Source organism: Lactuca sativa, chromosome 6 (assembly GCF_002870075.4).
Source record: "Lactuca sativa cultivar Salinas chromosome 6, Lsat_Salinas_v11, whole genome shotgun sequence".
Taxonomy (NCBI): Eukaryota; Viridiplantae; Streptophyta; class Magnoliopsida; order Asterales; family Asteraceae; genus Lactuca; species Lactuca sativa.
This window is the reverse complement of record NC_056628.2, coordinates 18,213,298-18,232,714: the sequence shown is the minus strand read 5'-3', so window position 1 is coordinate 18,232,714 and position 19,417 is coordinate 18,213,298. Positions and strand designations below refer to the sequence as shown.

Below are 19,417 nucleotides of genomic sequence, written 5' to 3'. Positions count from 1 at the left end.
TGGAGCCGTTTGTTGGTGGAACACTCTAGGGAAGACCTTAAGCCCTAATGAGCCACTGCAATTGTCATGGGCAGAGTTCTTGGTGCAGTTCAAGCGCAAGTTCTGCTCGGCTCAAAATTTGTTGGAACTAGAGAACAAGTTTCTGACATTGACGAAAGGCAGCATGTCAGTTGATGAATACACCAATAACTTCACCGATAAGATGGAGTTTGCCTTGCGTATCGTCCCAAACGAGTTGACAAAGGTGGACCGGTATGCGAAGGGACTCCCATGGAGTACGAGGTGCCAGTATGTCAGGCACATACTCTAGAGGCAGCTATCTGGGCTGCCAAGTCTGTTGAGAACATGATTAAGGGGAGAACCACCGACAAGGTTGAGGTTGGTGAGAAAAGAAAGTTTGAGGGAACATCTGGTTCCGGTAAGAAATGCAAATTTTCGAAATCTGATTCGAAAAAGTTTGGTGGAGGAAAAGGAGGCGAAGCGAAGTGGTGTGATAAGTGTAAGAAGAAGCACTTTGGGAAATGTAGCGAGGATGTAACCCGCTACAAGTGTGGAAAGGTTGGACATTTTGCCAATGAGTGTCCGAACAACAAAAGGATGTGTTTTGGTTGTAATGAAGAGGGGCACATTTTGAAAGACTGTCCGAAGAAGAAGGAGGCAGCTAGGCCCAACATTCCACCAAAGCCGAAGGCGAGAGCCTTCCAGATGACACTTGAGGCTGCGAAAGATGAAGTTGATGTCGCTTCAGGTACCTTTCTCGTAAACGAATTACCTGCTCAAATTTTGTTTGATTCTGGAGCCAACTACTCCTTTATTTCGCATGAGTTTGGTAGAAAGCTAGCTTTGCCTATTGATAGACTAGATAATGCTTTATTAGTCGAAGTAGCTAGTGGAAAGTTTGTACCTATTAGCCAACGTATGAAAAGCATCTTAATCGACCTTAATGGGAATAAGTTTCACGAGGAATTATTGCCTATCGAACTTAATGGTTTCGACATCGTGTTGGGAATGGATTGGCTTAGCGCCAATGATGCCGAAATTTTATGCAAGAAGAAGATAGTTAAAGTAAACCCGCCTGGGAAAGATTCGTTTATGGTGTATGGGGACAAACGGCGAGTAAAATCTGGAATCATTTCTCTAATGAAAGCTAGAAAGTGTTTGACCAAGGATGTACATCATATTTAGCATTCGTGATTGATGCTGAGAAGGAAAAGAAGGTGATGCAGAGTATTCCAGTAGTGTGTGATTATCCGGAAGTATTTCCCGAAGATCTTCCTGGATTGTCACCTGATAGACAGGTGGAGTTCAGAATTGACTTGTTACCAGGAACCACGCCAATAGCAAAAGCACCTTATCGATTAGCACCGACGGAGATGAAGGAGCTGATGATGCAACTTCAGGAGTTATTGGACAAAGGTTTCATTAGACCTAGTTCATCACCCTGGGGAGCTCCGGTGTTATTTGTAAAGAAGAAAGATGGAAGTATGAGAATGTGCATTGATTACAGAGAGCTGAACAAGGCAACAATAAAGAATAGATATCCGTTGCCAAGGATTGATGACATGTTTGATCAATGGCAAGGTTCGAGCTATTTCTCGAAGATCGATCTAAGGTCGGGATATCATCAACTAAAAGTAAGAGAGCAAGATATCGAGAAGACTGCATTCAGAACTAGATATGGACACTACGAGTTCTTGGTTATGTCGTTTGGACTAACCAATGCTCCGGCAACATTCATGGATTTAATGAATAGGGTTTGTAATCCTTTCCTTGATAAATCCGTGATAGTGTTCATAGACGACATTCTGATTTACTCGAAAAGCCAGGAGGAGCATGGCAGACACTTGCGAGAAGTGTTAGAAGTTTTGAAGCAGGAGAAGTTGTATGCAAAGTTCTCCAAATGTGATTTTTGGATTCGTGAAGTCCAATTCTTGGGTCACGTGGTCAACCAAGAAGGGATAATGGTTGATCCAGCGAAGATCGAAGCTGTGATGAAGTGGGAACAACCGAAAAGTCCCACGGAGATCCGAAGTTTCTTAGGATTAGCCGGATATTACCAAAGGTTTATCCAAGGCTTTTCTTCGATCGCTACTCCATTGACAGCTTTGACCCACAAAGGAGCTACTTATGCTTGGAATGATAAGCATAAAGAAGCATTCGAGAAGTTAAAGAAGAAGCTATGCGAGGCACCGATACTTTCTCTACCCGATGGAGTTGAAGACTTCGCTGTCTATAGCGATGCATCTGGGGTTGGATTGGGTTGTGTTTTGACTCAAAGAGAAAAGGTGATAGCATATGCGTCTCAACAGCTGAAGGAGAATGAAAAGAATTACCCGACTCATGATTTGGAGTTAGCAGCGGTAGTTTTCGCTCTGAAAATATGGAGGCATTACCTCTATGGAACGAAGTGCAAACTTTTTACTGATCATAAGAGTCTCCAATATCTTTTTAATCAGAAAGAATTGAATATGAGGCAACGACGCTGGCTGGAGTTACTCAAGGACTACGACTGTGAGATACTTTACCATCCCGGTAAGGCTAATGTTGTTGCTGATGCTCTCAGTCGGAAAGTCAGTCTTGAAAGGAAAAGGCCAAGAGCGTTGAGAATTGAAGTTGTCTCGACTATTTTGGAAAGTATAAAGAAAGCTCAAAGCGAAGCTTCTGAGAAGAATGACCGAAAGGAGGAACGTTTGGGCAAAATGTTGGTGTTCGGTGTAAACAGTCAGGGACTGAAGGTGTTCCAAGATCGGATTTGGATACCTAAGACAGGAGGAGTCAAAGATCTTCTGATGGAAGAAGCTCACAAAACCATGTACTCGATTCATCCCGGTAGCACTAAAATGTATAGGGACCTGAAACCCTACTACTGGTGGCCGACGATGAAGCTTGATGTTGCAAAGTATGTGGCCGAGTGTGTGACTTGTGCGAGAGTCAAGACACAACATCAGAAACCATATGGGAGTTTAGAACCATTTCCTGTGCCTATGGGTAAGTGGGAAGACATTGCTATGGATTTTGTCACTAAACTGCCCAGAACAAAGAATGGTCACGACATGATTTGGGTGGTCGTTGATCGATTCACTATGAGTGCGCATTTCATAGCAGCCAAGGAGAAATGGTCTATGGAAAAGCTTGCGAATTCTTACGTGAAGGAAATTGTGAGGCTTCACGGTGTTCCGTTAACGATTGTATCGGATCGTGATAGCCGTTTCACCTCGAGGTTTTGGAAAAGTCTACAAGAGGAAATAGGTACCAAGTTATGTTTAAGTACAGCTTACCATCCGCAGACTGATGGTCAGAGTGAAAGAATAATACAAACACTTGAAGATATGCTGAGAGCATGTACCCTGGAATTCCTAGGTAACTGGGATGAACATTTACATTTGGTAGAATTTTCCTACAATAATAGTTTCCACTCGAGCATTAAGATGGCACCTTATCAAGCTTTGTATGGACAAAAGTGTCGTACGCCGTCTTGTTGGCTTGAGGCTGGGGAAAAGCAGTTTATGGGACCGGAGATGGTTCATCAAACTGCTGAAAAGTTGAAAATAATTAGGGAAAGAATGTTAGCAGCTCAGGATCGTCAAAAGAGCTATGCTGACAAGATGCGAAAACCGATGACTTTTGAGGTTGGAGATTCGGTTTTGCTTAAAGTCTCGCCGTGGAAGGGACTTATAAGATTTGGTAAAAGGGGAAAGTTGAGTCCAAGGTTTATTGGACCGTTTAAAGTTCTTCAGAGGATTAGGAACCAAGCTTACAATCTTGAACTACCAGAGGAACTGAATGGAATTCACAACACTTTTCATGTGTGTTATTTGAGGAAGTTTACGGGAGAAGTTCCCGATATAATTCCAATTTCTGAATTGAGAATTGATGAAAACAAGAGGTTAATTGAAGAACCTGAGGCAATTGTTGACCGAAAGACTAAGAAGCTTCGACGCAAGATAGTCGAATTAGTGCTTGTTCGTTGGAAACATTCGAATGGGCCAAATCTCACCTGGGAAACGGAGAGTGACAGGTTGAGTCGCTATCCGCATTTGTTTGTTGATGTGTAATTCCGGGGACGGAATCATCCTAAGGGGAGAGGATTGTAATGCCCGCATTTCCAGGCTAGGCATTTTCGTTGATGTAATAGTCTAGGTTAACCTTTGTAACCCATTTTGAAATAATAGAAGTGTACTATTTGAGTATTATGTGTTTTGTGCTTAATTGCTTAATTATGTGGTTTGATTAATTAAGAATAAAAATAAGCGTCAAAATTTAAGTGTAAAATAAACTTGATATCTTTGGATAATGTTGTAGTAGTTGAAACGAGGTTTCCGAATATATAAAGAGCGCCAGAATTTGACTGCGTATGAGGAAGTTATGATTTTTGAAGTTTCGACTTAGCGGTATGCAACCCGAATTACTCGATTTGAGATCGAGCGGTTTTTAGTCGAATCGATCTAAACGAGAATCGAAGATCTCGTTGTTGGTATCGAAGCGATGAAAAGTTAGGCGAGAACGGACGTCAAACGAAGAAGTTATGAATTTATAACGAACTTTTTCTGTCCCGGCCTACTAAAAATAATTAATAAAAATAAAGTCAAAATTAGCCGACGGAGTCTAAACGAAAGTTGTTGAGCGTAGTCTCACCTTCGCGTGGATATAAAGAACGTCAAAAACGGAGTTCGTATGAAGAAGATATGAATTTTCGAAGTTTATTAAATAATTAATAATTAAATTTAATTATTAAATCCCGGTATTATCCGAAGACGAGTCATCGGACTCATCCGAAGTACGCCCCGCGTACACCGAGGTATGTCGACATTCGCACTCGAGTTCTTCGGATACGTAAGCAATGACGTTTCGGAGCAGTACGCCCCGCGTACTCCGAGATTCCAGCCTCTATAAATAGGATCCGAAGGCAGCCGACTCCTTTGCTATCTTTCTCTCTTCTCTCTCCCGTTTTACCTCAATTTGCGTGCCAGAAGTACCCCGAAGCCCCGGTATTATTCTCGAGCCCCGAAGCAAGTCCCGAGATCCCGAAGATCCCGAGAAGTGCGATTCCCGAGCCGAAGCTCTGCCCGAGAGAAGTTCGATTTTTGTGAAGATCTTCTAGATCTGCTGAGGATTACTACTTCTACAAGTCGTAGTGTTGTCCGATCATCTTCTGATCAAGTGAGTGTATACTACCTTTCATAAACACGATAATAATACAAGTATGGTTTGAGTGTATTAAGTATATTGTTGTTTATATGTGTGAGTGTGTAGTTACTTTCTTCTAACGCATAATTATAAAGTATTTTATACGGAATACATATTATGTGTATAATTTTGTGGTTATGTGTGTGAAGGTGTATTCACTTTCTTCTATTTCATAGATATGATTTATTCTCTATGAAATACGTGTTATGTGTGTGTGTGCCTCATCTGTTATGTGGAATATGTATTGATTAAAGCATGGTATACAGGTTTTTAAACTATGTATAAAAATGTATATTTTTATCTACTAATATGTTGGGTAGAACATGGGTAGATAGTTGGTGTGTAATAAACAGATGAGAGGCCTCGTTGTTGTTTGATTTAGTCATCTAGCGGAGTTTAGACGACGACCACAAACTTTTCTAGACAGTCTTGTGGAAACATTAGCAGGTTCGCCACCTGTAGGTGTTAATGAACTTGGGTGTTCATTCGTTGTACTCCATCCCCCTCATGGTTGCCTTATTTGACTTATATTGCTGAGGACCCCCCGAAGCATGTGTTGTCGCCCCGATGAAATATTCTTAGACTAGGTCCCTTGTGTTAGTTATTTTAGGGACATAAAGTGAGAATAACGGGAATGGGTAATTGGGTTATTGTTGGTTGGTGGAATTAAATATAATTATTTATTGTGGGTTGAAAACCCTATATGCTCACCAGGCTCCCAAGCCTGACCCACTCAGTTTTATTTGTATTACAGGAAGTGGCGCGAGGGCATAAGATGGATGAACCATCAAGTTGTTTTGTGTACAAGTCTGTATATGTATATATTTGTTTAATGACTTGTAATGTTTTCGTTTATGCTTATTGGTCTGTATCGGAACACGACACCCCGAGTTTTGATTATATAATGAAAATACATTTCCTTTATGAAATGCTTTGGTAAAAATTGTTTTATCATGTTTTGTTTTTGGGAACAAATTCCGCAACTCTTTCAAATCAAAAGGATTTACTCTTAAATTATTTAAAAGCATAAATGAAAATCGGTCTTTTCTGGCCGAGATTTTGGGGATGTCACAGTTTATGCTAGTTATACGATAGATTGGTAAATCTGTATGAGTACCTGTATTTGTTGGATATGTGTTTATGTTTATCTGTTGTATATGTTGACATATTATGGATGGGTTGAGGCGGTCCTGCTATATGCTGAAGGCCAAGATACTTGTGGCGGTCCGAATAGGCCGTAGGCCTTACAAGGCGGTCATGTCAGGCCGAATGCCCGTAGCGCGGTCCAGATAGATTATAGGCATTGCGAGGCGGTCCAGTCAGGATGAAGTGTCATATTTTCATGTTATTGTTTGTTATGTTGTGTGGTGGTACATTGGGGGAACTCACTAAGCTTTAGCTTACGGTTTCAGTTTGTTGTTTCAGGTACTTCAAAGGATCATGGGAAAGCGAAGACGTGATCGTGCACATCTTCCTGTTTTTATGATATTTGATCTTGGGATATTCTGATTATGATTATATTTTTGAAACAATGGTTTTTGTAAATACTTTATGGTTAATGAGTTTTTTTGAAAAATTTAAATTTTTATGATTTTTGGGATGTTACAATATTGATATAGTTCCCAAAAGAAAATTAAACATTATAAAACAATAACTAGAGCATGGAGTTATCGACACCTATAAAACTTGTTACATTAGTATAAAATAATAGTCTTTTTTAAGGATTGTCTCGTTCCCATATTTGGGAGTTCTATAGGCTTTCAGGTTAAGCTTTATCACTTCTCTAATTTCCTCATTACTTTCACATTTGACTTTGGTGGGTGTGCCTTTTCTTTCTATTGCCACATCGGGTGCTTGTCTCTACAAATAAAAATATATTTTTTTAGCATTATAAAATATGAATATAATTAAGTATTTAAATACAAGCTTACATTAAACGACTCTGATTACTACATATATTTATTTGTAAACCCATTTTTAAGCAACATCACGCAAATTGATTGGGTGCATCTCCGTATTAATTCACACTATTGCTTCGGATTTTGAACTTATTTGACGAATTTGGTTGTATGCAAATCACTATTACTTATTAAAAAACAATACAACATTGTACTATTAAGGGGTTATTTTTTATATAAATTGAAAATGTGTTCTAGACAATTGTTCGTATTCTGAAACATATCATATCATTCCGGACAAATCTTGGCATTCAAGAGTATTTTTCTAAGGTTTTTAAGCTACAAAAATGCTATCAAGTAATTTAGTGACTAATCTAGCAAAAAATACAGGAAAATGGAATTCACATCTTTATAAAAGATACATTATGAACATATTCTCCGCATTCCAAAGATGTTGTTTGCATTCCGAACATGTACTTTACACATTGTTACCCCTTCGTATGAAGGGTATTTCAATGATGTTGTTTGCATTTTGCACATTTTCAATGTAAAATGTGTTTTAACATGGTATCCGATGCCAAAAATATTATATATTTAAAATGTTGGTTGGTTTAAAGAAAAACCACACAATCAATTATCAACTAGATGCGTTCCAGCGTGTTGCGCTGGTTGGAAATGGTGTTATGTGGTTCGGAAACTCGGAATGGTTCAAGTGGATTGGAATCAATGTTGAAGTATAATATTATAGACATAGTTATTGTAACGCCCGCATATCTGGGCTAGTCAATTTAGAGGCAATAGGGGTCGAAAACGACTTTTCGACAAAATATTATTTAGAATAAATAAACTTAACCAATTTGTAGAATATGTCACAAGGTTTCTGTACATATAAAGAACACCGAAATCCGAGTTATAACGAAGAAGTTATGGCCCGTCGAAGTTTCGCGACGGAACCGGTACGACACCGGGAAACGTAAATAGTGAATTTACGATGGAGGACTTTTTAGCCTTGGTGATCTAAACAAAAGTCGTAGAATATGTTAAACCGAGAAAATCCATAAAAAGAACGCCCAAATCTGACTTCGTATGAAGAAGTTATGATTTTTCTAAGATTCGGCTTAACAATGCACAGTACGAAACTCGAATTTTAGTTCGAGCGGTTTTTGGCTTAAGTGACCTAAATGAGAGTTGAAGATCTCATTAATAGGAACTCAACGGTAAAAAGATAGACGAAAACGGAGTCCGTATGAAGGAGTTACGAATTCTTCGCGGTCATTTAACAGTCTAAACGCCTCCTACTGTTAAATTTGAGATCGGTCGAGAATTAGCACCAACTCGGCGAGTAGGGCCCCCTACTCGGCGAGTCCATCAGATATTTTCACTATAAATAGAGGTGTCGGGCATTTACTTCTCTTCACACCTCCCAAACTCACTTTCTCTCTCTAGCCTCCCAACCCCCCTCCCCCCATAAAGCCTAGGTAAACCCCCTAGCACCCGAAGGAAGCCCCGAGGCTCCTGGAGTCCCGAGAAAAGAGCCTTTCGGCTCGGGAACGCTGCTCCAGCGAAGCCCCGTTTTCAAGAAAACCCGCTGTAAGTGAGCTATGCCTACCATATCTTTAGTATAGCTTATGTTTTAATATAGTAACGTTATTAGGAACTTATAATGAGTATTTGGGCTATTATTATGAGTTACATTGAGTGTTATTTAACACTTATATAATAATAATAATAGCAAGACTATTAATTTGTCGCGGTTATCGTTAGACTAAACCCTAGTGGTATTGGTATTAGGTTTTATCGAAGGGAAATTGTTTTGAGAGTATCGAAGCGCTGTCCGAGTGATGAGTCACCACCTTTCAGGTGAGTGCATGGTCCCTTTCATCTGACACATAGATATGAAGTATTTTATTATAAATTACGTTCTATGTGTGCATATTGTCTGAATACTTGCTATCTATGCTTGTGAAAGATTTTTATACATGTTTTAAATGATGTAAACTGTATAAAGTATTTTATATCTACAAAATATGTTGGGTAAAACATTGGTAGATGAATGATGAGGGATAAAATTTGAAATAGAGGAACATTAGTAGCATGGACCTAGTGCCCTATAGGTATACATTGACAGCAGTGGACCTAGTACCCTATAGATGAGCATTAGTAGCTGCGCCACAACCCGTAGATGTTTTAGATCTACGGTAAACGTCCTAGCAGCTGCGCTCTAAGGACAGTATCGGCAGCTGCGCCTAATAGGGAGCCTTATGACCATGACAGTAGCGTTTAATGGTCAATACCGACAGAAGTGCCTCATAGAAAATGTCCCAATTCTGGCAGCTGCGCCTAAGTGACAAGATTAGCAGTTGCGCTTGACCAATGTGTCATTGGCAACAATGGACTTCATGTTGTTTCCTTAGGATGATCCTTAGGAATGAATGAATGAGAAATAGCTGATTCTTAGGGTAGATCCTTAAGAATAAAGAAGATAATGGGGATGAGTAATTGGGTTGATTGTTTGATTGTTTAAACATAATAATTATATTATTGTGGGTTGAAAACCCTATGTACTCACCAGGTTTCCCAACCTGATCCACTAAGTTTATTTATATCACATGTGTTGATATGAAGTCACATTATACTGAGAGATTTAAAAGAGATGTAGATCACTAGAGTAAATGAATGTAAGTTATGTTTATGTTTATGTTTCTGTATTGACGATGACATCCCAAATGTTTTAAAAGTGAATAAAAATATATTTCTTTAGAAATGCTTTGATAACGCGATTATCATGTTTTTCTGGGAACAAATTCCGCAACATTTTTATTAAAAGAGATACTCTGATTTTTATAAAACATAAAAAAAATCGGACTTTTATGGCCGTAAAAATGGGGATATCACAGTTATGAATGTAGGTTGCTATTTCTTGTACTTAACTAAAACTTAAATGCAGAAATAACATATTACTTGTACTTGAATAAACAACGCTCAAACCTATCTAATACAAATGATGAAGAAGTAAAAGCAAGTTCCTGCAATTCCATTGAATTTGAAATCAACAATCCTATTAAGATATTGCGTGTACCTCTGGCTGTATGATTTAGGGTTCCCCACTTCACGCAACGCATATCGTAACTGTGCACATGGAAATTTACGATTTTGCCATCACTTGGGCATGAAATAAACATTCTGCTACATTATTACTATTTGGAAGCTCTCTTCTCAACATATTGTTACGCCAACTAATTTTATGTAATAAAAAAACAGTAGATCAAATTCAAATAAAATTGATTTTCATGTGTCATGTATACCTACTATTTATACGTGTTGAGTTGTGCATATAAATGACCATTTTGCCCGTGTCTCCATCTGCTTCAACTCATTAATTTTTAAGAACTCTAAACTTTAAATAAATTCAACGAAGCACATGTCTGTTTCTTTTAAAGTCGAAGGCCTCCCTAACCATTCAAATTTTCTCAGCAAGTGCTACTTCCCATTTTCCAAATTCCATCTCCAATCAGTAAAATTATTCTTCGCTACATGATCGAGTTAATTGAAGTTCAAGTCCTCATACTCGCCCCTTACTGTATTAGCTCCAATAATGCTTCGTTATTGCTTTGTAGTAGCATGCATTTTTTAACACAGAGTTGATCAAACTTGTATTGATAATCTAAGAGTATGAATTCCCCTTCTTTCCCAACACCTTAACCTGTAATTTTTTTAATCAATCATTACAACTATATGAAAAAAGATTAAAAAAAAAGTTATAAGAGTGATATAAATATTACCTGCACTGTCATTGACGCAAAGTTAAAAAAAAAGTTTAAATTAATTCAATATTTTTGAAGAATTGGAGCTAAACAGGTTGTTTCCAGTTATGCATTCCAGTGCTCTTGTTGATTAAATCAACGACGCCGCTACAAAAGCCAATAACCCCAAGTGGTCAATAACAATGATATTTTTCTCATGTTGAAATAAAACGCAATTTTTGAGAGATACAAAAAACTCCAGGAAAGAAATATTGACGACCACATAACACTTTACATGAAATAAATGAAATTCTTTAAAAGTTTGTTGGCTTTGGTCTGTTACAAAGATTACTTTACATGAAACAAAAAGGATATTTAAAAAATGTTATTGACTTTTCAAACAGGATTTTAAAATGAGACTATGTTACTATGTACATATAATAAGAAAGCCACCGTGTTGAGTGATATCCCTAACCTTGGTTGATTTATCTCAAAATGGGAGTCAATAGCAAGAACTCTTCATCGTCCATCTCCACATGCAGTTGTTTCTCATGATTTTGCTAAAAGGGTAAATTTGTCTTTTGATATAATGCTCGCTTCAACTTTGGAGATCTTTCTTTCCATAAAACAACACTTTCACTCTTCGGGTCCACTTTGGCTCTTGCGTCTTTGAAGGCATAGTACTCTTTTTCCCCTAGTTGCTTTTGGGTTCCGTCGGACAAATTTGTCCCTGCCTTATTTTTTGGTTCAATTTTTCCCCTTAATCAAAAACTTGTTCCAGAAGGCATGTGGTTGGGAATGCTTTTGGAAGTGATGCGTTAAAACAAATAATACACTCAAAGCAAGATTATATGAAGATAAACTTTTAAAAAAAAAAAGATAACCTTTCCAGAAATCATATTGAAAGAGTCTAGTACTACCCTCCTACCCAAGCTCTCATTGTAATGAGTTTGTCAACAACAAACATATCCACATGAGTTCATATAATTTAGCATACTAAGTCTTTTTTTATTAAGTTCATTATTTTATGATATCATCTGGAAAAGCGTAAAGTATGATTTTATTTTAACAAAAAAGGAAGAGCAAAATTAACAATACACAATTTGTGTTCTTAATATTGAATCTCAAATTACTAATCAAAATTGGAAACAGTGGATGTTTTTTACCTGCTTGTCTTTTTCTATCCCGTGATACCATCGTTAGGTTGAATGAATTGCCGAAAGTCTGTCGATTCGTAGTCATGGATACAAAGAAACCTTGATACAACCGTTGTGTTGAATGGATTAGCCATATTTTTAGAGTGCTTCAAAATACATGTGAAAAAATGTTATAGATGAAGCAAAATAATGACATAAAAATAATAGGATATCACCTCTGGTCTGGAAGTTTAACCGAAAGCTGCAAATTTGGAACTCGGTGTCGCGATACAAAAATTTGGGTGAAAACAGATATGGGAAAAATGAAACCAAACGTAGCTTATTTTCCCTAGAAACAAAGGATAGAGGATGGCGATAAATATACCGGTGGTTGATTGGAAAATGTCTGTTGAAGCAAAAATCGAACCCTAATCTCTGGTTGCTTGGAGGATGTTGTCGAAGAAATCTGGTAGAAATCAAGAGCGAAGAACGAAGCAGATGAAGGGCAAACAGTCGAACACATTTGGGTAAGGAACCGATAGATGGAGTCATTGAGATAAGAGTAAGGCGGTGGATCGGTGTTAACCCATGGTGAAAGAACAGTGAATGATAGAATAAGCACACATTTGGTCGATAATGAAGCTAAGCAGGTGCGGGGGCGGTGCGATCTTCGACCGCGTCTCCTCCGGTGGGACGACGGGCTCGGATGGTTGATGATCGGCTGGGTACGGAGGAAAGTGGATTTGGGCGACCGATGGTGGAGGTTAGATCGATTTGGCGGATTCCATGCAACGACGACGGGGATGACGGTGGTTGAAGCTGGCGGAGGTCAGCGATGCAGGCGGGTGTCATTAGCGTAGGGGCGGGGTGGTGTTGGAGGCTCCGAAGAAAACATCGACTCTATGAAGGAACGGTGGAAGGAGAAAGGGTACGAATGGCAAGAGGCCTCCAATCCATCCAACTGATTCAAAACTGGAATGTAAGAGAGGCGGTGGGAAGGATCCGGAAGAACGCCAACAATCATAAAGTGATTGGGTGGGAAACGGTGAAGAGAACAGACGCGTAGCAACAAAAAACCGATCAAATGGCAGAAAATGCCCAGAAAACAAAAACGGAAAAGAAAGCCAGAAGTAGACAGACGACCATAAAAGAAGGACTATTTGTGCCAAAAAACCAGCATGTTGGAAGGTAAAAGAAAATAGATAGAATTGCAACATCACCCATAATCAGGGGACCGGTTTTGCCCAAAGCGATGAAGATTACTGTAGCTAAGGATTGATAATTTTAATATATATATATATATATATATATATATATATATATATATATATATATATATATATATATATAATTATTACAAGTTTTAGTCCTCTTTTAACAGTTGATAGTTGATTATGAGTTTGTGTTCATAAGGCTATGAGGAGTAGTCACGCTCAACCCATTCAAAAAGTGATGCTAATTCAACGCCACGTCAACTCTATTATAAGCTCACTATCAAACAAATAGACTTTGAAAATGGTTACGACTCAATATTATTTATCTTTTTATTTTTTTATTTTTTTACATTAGATTAAATAATCATTAGCCAATGACAGTAAAAAACATTAGCCAATCAACTTCCATGTCTTCATCCGTCTTAGCCACTACCTCACAACCAACCCACCGGAGTCAAGGACGATGTTCACGTGTGAGTTAGTTTCGCATCACATGTGAGTTATCCGGGTGAGCGGATAGTCTAAACCTATTTAAAAAAAGGGATAATGACTTAGGAGGGTAATTAGGTTTCCAGTTTGTCCGTATTAGGTCACTAAGGTTTTTTTTGTGCGTATTAGACCATTATGGTTGTTATTACCGTTTAGAAATACTCATTTTTACTAGTTAAAACGGTAAAAAGAACTATTTTTAAACGGTAATAACAACCATATTGGTCTAATACGCACAAAAAAACCTTAGTGACCTAATACAGACAAACTGGAAACCTAATTCCCCTCCTAAGTCATTAACCCTAATTATTTAGAAAACATGCTTACTAATCAATGTGACTGACTTGTTTGACTGAAAATAGTTGCTTCCATTTAAACTTATCTCACAACCCTTCCAGAACTTCCAAGTCCAAAAACTCATATGATTGATGATCTTCATTACATAAATAGGCAACATTTTATCAATAACTTCTTTTTTGTCATTTAAATGTTTATGAACACATCCATATGTACAAAAACAATCTCACTTTGATACCTCCCATCAATGTCTACATTTGATAACCAATGGAAACATAAAACCAACAGGGACTTGCAGAGGATGCCTATTATCAATTATTTTATAAAGACTAAACTGCAAATTTGATCCCTGTGGTTAGCAAAAATATGTGGATGGAGTCCAAAAAGTTTCCAACTTGCATCACTAGTCCAAAATCAGAAACTTTTTGTGGTTTTAGTCCCTCAAAAAGTTGAAAGGACTATTTTTCCCTTTTAATTTCTTTTTCTAATTGTTTGTATTTGTTTTAACACCCTTTTAATTTAAAAATAATAGAAAAAACAAAAATTGGCCCACCCCACTCTCTCTTCACCGTATCCCTCGTTTTTTTTTTTCTCTCTCTCTCTCTCTCTCTCTCACACACACACACACACACACCCATAACTCCTTTTGAACTTCGTCTTCTCCAGACATCCTCAAAACGAAGAAAAAAAAATCCAAAATCAAGCCCTAGAAAAAAGAAACCGAACTAAACAAATCAAAGAACATCTTATTTGCACCCTTTACAACAAATTTCTTATTCCTGCATTTCAAACCTTTTCCCTTGGATCATTGTAATCACCTATTGAACTGAGTTTACAAACCCAATGATTAAAACCCCGTGAATCCAAGAAAAAAAGATTTTAATGTAAACTCACAAAGAAGGGGCGATGAGTTCAGCAGATAAACATATTGACATATATATACACTTATTCCCGGTAAGAGGGAGACAAGGTATCACAACTTACCTTCATTTTCGACTTCTTCACCTTAAGTACAAGACGAGATCAATTATCCCGATTCCTTACTAAGTTCTTGTCATTAGACTTCAAATTGAAAAAACCCATCAGCCAAGCATACACCAACACTATCAAACTGTAGGAGCGTTTCCTCCTGTGAGTAATGTTGGCTGTCACTCGAGGAAGATGGGTATCGTCGGGAAACATCTCCTCCATCATTGTTTTGTTCCAGATTTTCTTTGACTTGTAATCACCCTTGATGTTTCGTTTTCTCCGTTCCAAATCTTCATGGAATTTGTATTTCGAGGTTAGATTCCTTCTCTTTAATCCTTCAAACACTCCATTGATGAAGTTCTCACATTATATGTGTATGTGTGTTTGAGCTTATCTAATTTTGTTGTGTTTGAGCTTCTATATTTTTGGTGTGTTTAAGCCTCTCTGTAACTAGTATGATTTGGTTAAAAAAAGCGTGAGAAGGGTGTGAAATAGAGCAGTAAGGAAGAAGATGATGAGAGAGAGGGGGTATGGGTACTGTTAGTGAGGGTGGGGTGGGTTAATTCTTGTTTTTTCTATTATTTTTAAATTAAAAGGGTGTTAAAACAAATACAAAAAATTAGAAAAAGAAATTAAAAGGGCAAAATAGTCCTTTCAACTTTTTGAGGGACTAAAACCACAAAAAGTTTCTGATTTTGGATTAGTGGTGCAAGTTGGAAACTTTTGGGACTCCATCCACATATTTTTGCTAACCATAGGGACGAAATTTGCAGTTTAGTCTTTTATAAACAACAAAACCACAACATGAACTAAGAAACTGAAGTTGCAAAATGAATAAAAAATCAGCACATAAACAAACACATACAAACTATATACAACACATAAACGGAAATTTATAAAGCATGAAACTTAATGACAAGAAAAGTAAAAAACTTAAATGAGACTTTATAGAAAGAAAGATTATCATTACTTGCCACAAATGGTTGAAGACATCAACAAGAAGATCAATCTGACCATAGAATCCGCATGTTGTCTGATCATGACTTCAGTAGTGAACTACTAAAATGTAAGAATTGTAATTGAACTCTATTAGCATTTGAAAAGGGCATTAGGGTTTCAGAGAAGACGACGAAGGGTTTAAATTTTTTTTGGACCATTTCTCAATTTGTGCGTGTCATCCTTGCGCAGGGGTCATGCTAATCTTCTCTGTATCGTTCCATTTTTATCAGATGTCCCCAAAGAGACGACTATAGATGAAGAGCTTCGCGATATAGAGGAGTATTAGGTTATATGGGACGACGCGAGTTCTAAACGAACTAGTTTAGTGTTGATGGTCATATATTCTCAATGTCTTTAAATTTAGGGTTAATGACTTAGGAAGGTAATTAGGTTTCCAGTTTGTCCATATTAGAACACTAAATTTTTTTTTGTGCGTATTAGACCAACATGGTTGTTATTACCGTTTACAAATAGCCCCTTTTATCGGTTAAGGTTTTTTTGTGCGTATTAGACCAACATAGTTGTTATTACCGTTTACAAATAGTCCTAAAACCGGTAAAAGGACTATTTATAAACTGTAATAACAACCATATTGGTCTAATACGCACAAAAAAACATTAGTGAACTAATACAAACAAACTGAAAACCTAATTACCCTCCTAAGTCATTATCCCTAAAAATATAATAATAATAATAATAATAATTTTAGAAAATACAAGAGTTTGATATTATTATTAAATTTATTTTATCAGTATCCTTTCATAAGTTACCCCTCTCCAAACCCCCAAACACGTTATTGAGTAAAGCGTGTATATCGACATTGGAGGTAACCATTAAGCCTAAGAAAATCCCCCTCCAATTGGATTCTATTATAGATTCATTCAATCTTCATCATCGTTTCAAAACCCTCCTCGGTTTCAATATAAATCCTTTCAATTTCGATTTGCTTCAGTGTTTTTATCTCACAAACCTTCCACACAGGTTAAGAAGTATCACTTGATTATTAGGGTAATCACTCACACTTGTCAATTCTCAGGTAACGATTGTTTGTTACTTTGACTTTTCTTGTATATATGTTTGTTTGCTCACCGATCAAACGATTGTGCGATTTTAGTAATTCGAGTTTCTTGCTTTTGATCGGATCAGATCGCAGGGGTTTCAAGTAAAAATAGTTAACAATGTTTGCTCGAATGTTTGGCAAACCTAAGCAAGAAGCTAACGCCGTAACGACGTTAGACAAACTAAATGAGGTAATCTCTTGCGAACTTTTAGAATTTTGACTTTTTCTTTGTTAATTGTCGAAATCTGTTTGCTTTTTTTATCTTGACATTCTCATCTACTCGTTAACGTTTGTTGGAAGCATTGATTTTTGTAGGAGTTTTCAGATTGCTTTCTGCTAGTCTATCTGATGTTTCTGGGTTCGTCTTGCATTTAGTTCATGGTTTTCTGAATCCATTTGATCTGCTTCTCGTATTTAGTTGCTGAAGGACTTGTATAATCTTACAAGCTATGGGCTTTACATGAGATGTTAACTATCTAATATACTTCATCCTGTTTAAAGCTACTTAATTTTAGTAAAGAAGCATACCCTTTTTGCCATGCTCTAGCTAATTGGTATCAGAAGATAATCCTTCACTAAGGAGAAGAATGACTTGTGCTATGTTGTTTTTATGTTTGTTCTTACTTTGTATGATAACAATTCTTCATTGCTTGCACATATGGTGAATGTATCTTCACCAGATCTGTGAATTAGTAACTTGTGATTGAAGAGAAAATGAGATATGCTTTTCTTGATTCTTTAAGGGAATGACTGTTGTGTTGAAATATGGAGTGATTCTAATGGTTTTTTTGTCATTTTTCACTTGTATTGAATTATTAAATATTTCTGCAGACACTTGAAATGCTAGAGAAGAAAGAAAAAGTGCTTCTGAAGAAAGCTGGTGCTGAGGTTGAAAAGGCAAAGGAGTTCACTAGAGCCAAAAACAAAAGGGGTATTAATTAAGATTTCAAAGTTTTATACCCTAATTTGGCTATTGTTTGAAAATTCAAATTATACTAATAATGTTGTTTCTCATTATGGAATTATTCAGCTGCAATACAGTGTCTGAAGCGAAAAAGACTTTATGAACAACAAATTGAACAGCTTGGCAATTTTCAATTACGTATTCATGATCAGGTGCCTTTTAGATTTTTGTATCATCAAAACATCATCAATTTTACATTTATGTTTTATATTTTCACCAACAGTTATTCTTAATTAATTAATTAATTAATTAATGTTTGTCCATGGACACCAGATGATAATGCTTGAAGGTGCAAAAGCTACAACAGAGACAGTGGATGCCTTGAGAACTGGAGCTCAAGCAATGAAGGCAATGCAAAAGGCTGTGTAAGTTTCAAAATCTATTATTTGTGTATATAATAATATAAGAAGTCAAAAAGAAACACCATTATATATTTTTTGATTTTTTTTTTGGTGATACAGGAATATTGATGACGTGGACAAGACAATGGATGAGATAAATGAGCAAACAGAGAACATGAAACAAATTCAGGAAGCATTGTCAACACCTATTGGTGCAGCAGCTGATTTTGATGAGGTACTCTTTTTAAACTTTATAAAGAATTATATATAATATAATTTTGAGAAAAAAAATATTGATTGTATAAATATGCAGGATGAGTTGGAGGCTGAACTTGAAGAATTAGAAGGAGCTGAGCTGGAAGAACAGCTGCTACAGCCTGCCACCACCGCACCCGCAGCTCCACTCCATGTACCTGCAGGCAGACAATCAACACGTCCACCTCCCCGCCACAACACAGCTGAGGAAGATGAACTCGCTGCATTGCAGGCTGAAATGGCACTTTAAAGGTCTGTTTATTTATTAATATATTTTTTTGGCTTATTAATATCAAAAAGTTTGATAAAGTTTTATGGCGTATTATTATTGTTCATGCAGTTTCAACTCTCGGTTGGAAGAATTTGTAAAGATTTGGATGTTTGAAAAATGTTGGTTATGAATTATGATCTGTTAAATCTATTCACATGGACACGTATTGTTTATTTGATAACATGATGACTTTTTATCTTCTTAGGAACGAAAAAAGGATTGTCGTTCCATTTTTATCATAGTGTTCATGTGTTGATGTGTTATTTGAGATTTTTTTTTTCTCGGTGAATTCTATATCATTGTGTTGCATTGTTTTATGGCTAGTATATATTTTGATGTCATGGTGATAATGGTTGATGTTGACTTTTGTAAAAGTCAACTCCATATGCTTGACTTTCTTACAAGTCAATTGTTTACATATAAACTGTAAAGTACGGCTTTTGTTAACTTATGCTGTGATGGTTTTGTCAAGGTTTTGGGAAGCCACTATTAGTGATTACTGATGTTTACCCTAACAATTCTTAAACATGTCTGCTTTTATGTTCGATTCCTTCTGATTTAATTATAACATTTATGGAAATCAAAATTGAAAAT

General features: G+C 36.9%; 1 protein-coding gene and 1 non-coding gene across 2 annotated transcripts; one reads left to right on the top strand and one right to left on the bottom strand.

Moving 5' to 3' along the window:
- Positions 1-16,070: 16,070 nt before the first annotated feature.
- LOC111906118 (U6 spliceosomal RNA) lies at positions 16,071-16,178 on the bottom strand. Its single transcript, XR_002855098.1, has one exon. It is a non-coding gene; the product is annotated as a U6 spliceosomal RNA (small nuclear RNA).
- A 507-nt stretch (positions 16,179-16,685) lies between these two features.
- LOC111906086 (vacuolar protein sorting-associated protein 32 homolog 2) lies at positions 16,686-19,086 on the top strand. The gene is made up of 9 exons (XM_023901826.2): positions 16,686-16,758; positions 16,914-16,968; positions 17,079-17,182; positions 17,824-17,923; positions 18,023-18,108; positions 18,230-18,321; positions 18,418-18,532; positions 18,611-18,804; positions 18,893-19,086. The coding sequence occupies exons 3-8, from the start codon at positions 17,111-17,113 to the stop codon at positions 18,800-18,802; spliced, it is 657 nt and encodes a 218-aa protein (XP_023757594.1). The 5' UTR covers positions 16,686-16,758; positions 16,914-16,968; positions 17,079-17,110; the 3' UTR covers positions 18,803-18,804; positions 18,893-19,086.
- The last annotated feature ends 331 nt before the right edge of the window (positions 19,087-19,417 follow it).

Excerpts from the sequence above, each read along its gene's own strand:
- LOC111906086 (XM_023901826.2), top strand. The coding sequence starts at position 17,111 with ATGTTTGCTCGAATGTTTGGCAAACCTAAGCAAGAAGCTAACGCCGTA. Across the intron at positions 17,183-17,823 it reads CGTTAGACAAACTAAATGAG|ACACTTGAAATGCTAGAGAA; the intron begins GTAATCTCTTGC and ends ATATTTCTGCAG. Across the intron at positions 17,924-18,022 it reads TAGAGCCAAAAACAAAAGGG|CTGCAATACAGTGTCTGAAG; the intron begins GTATTAATTAAG and ends GGAATTATTCAG.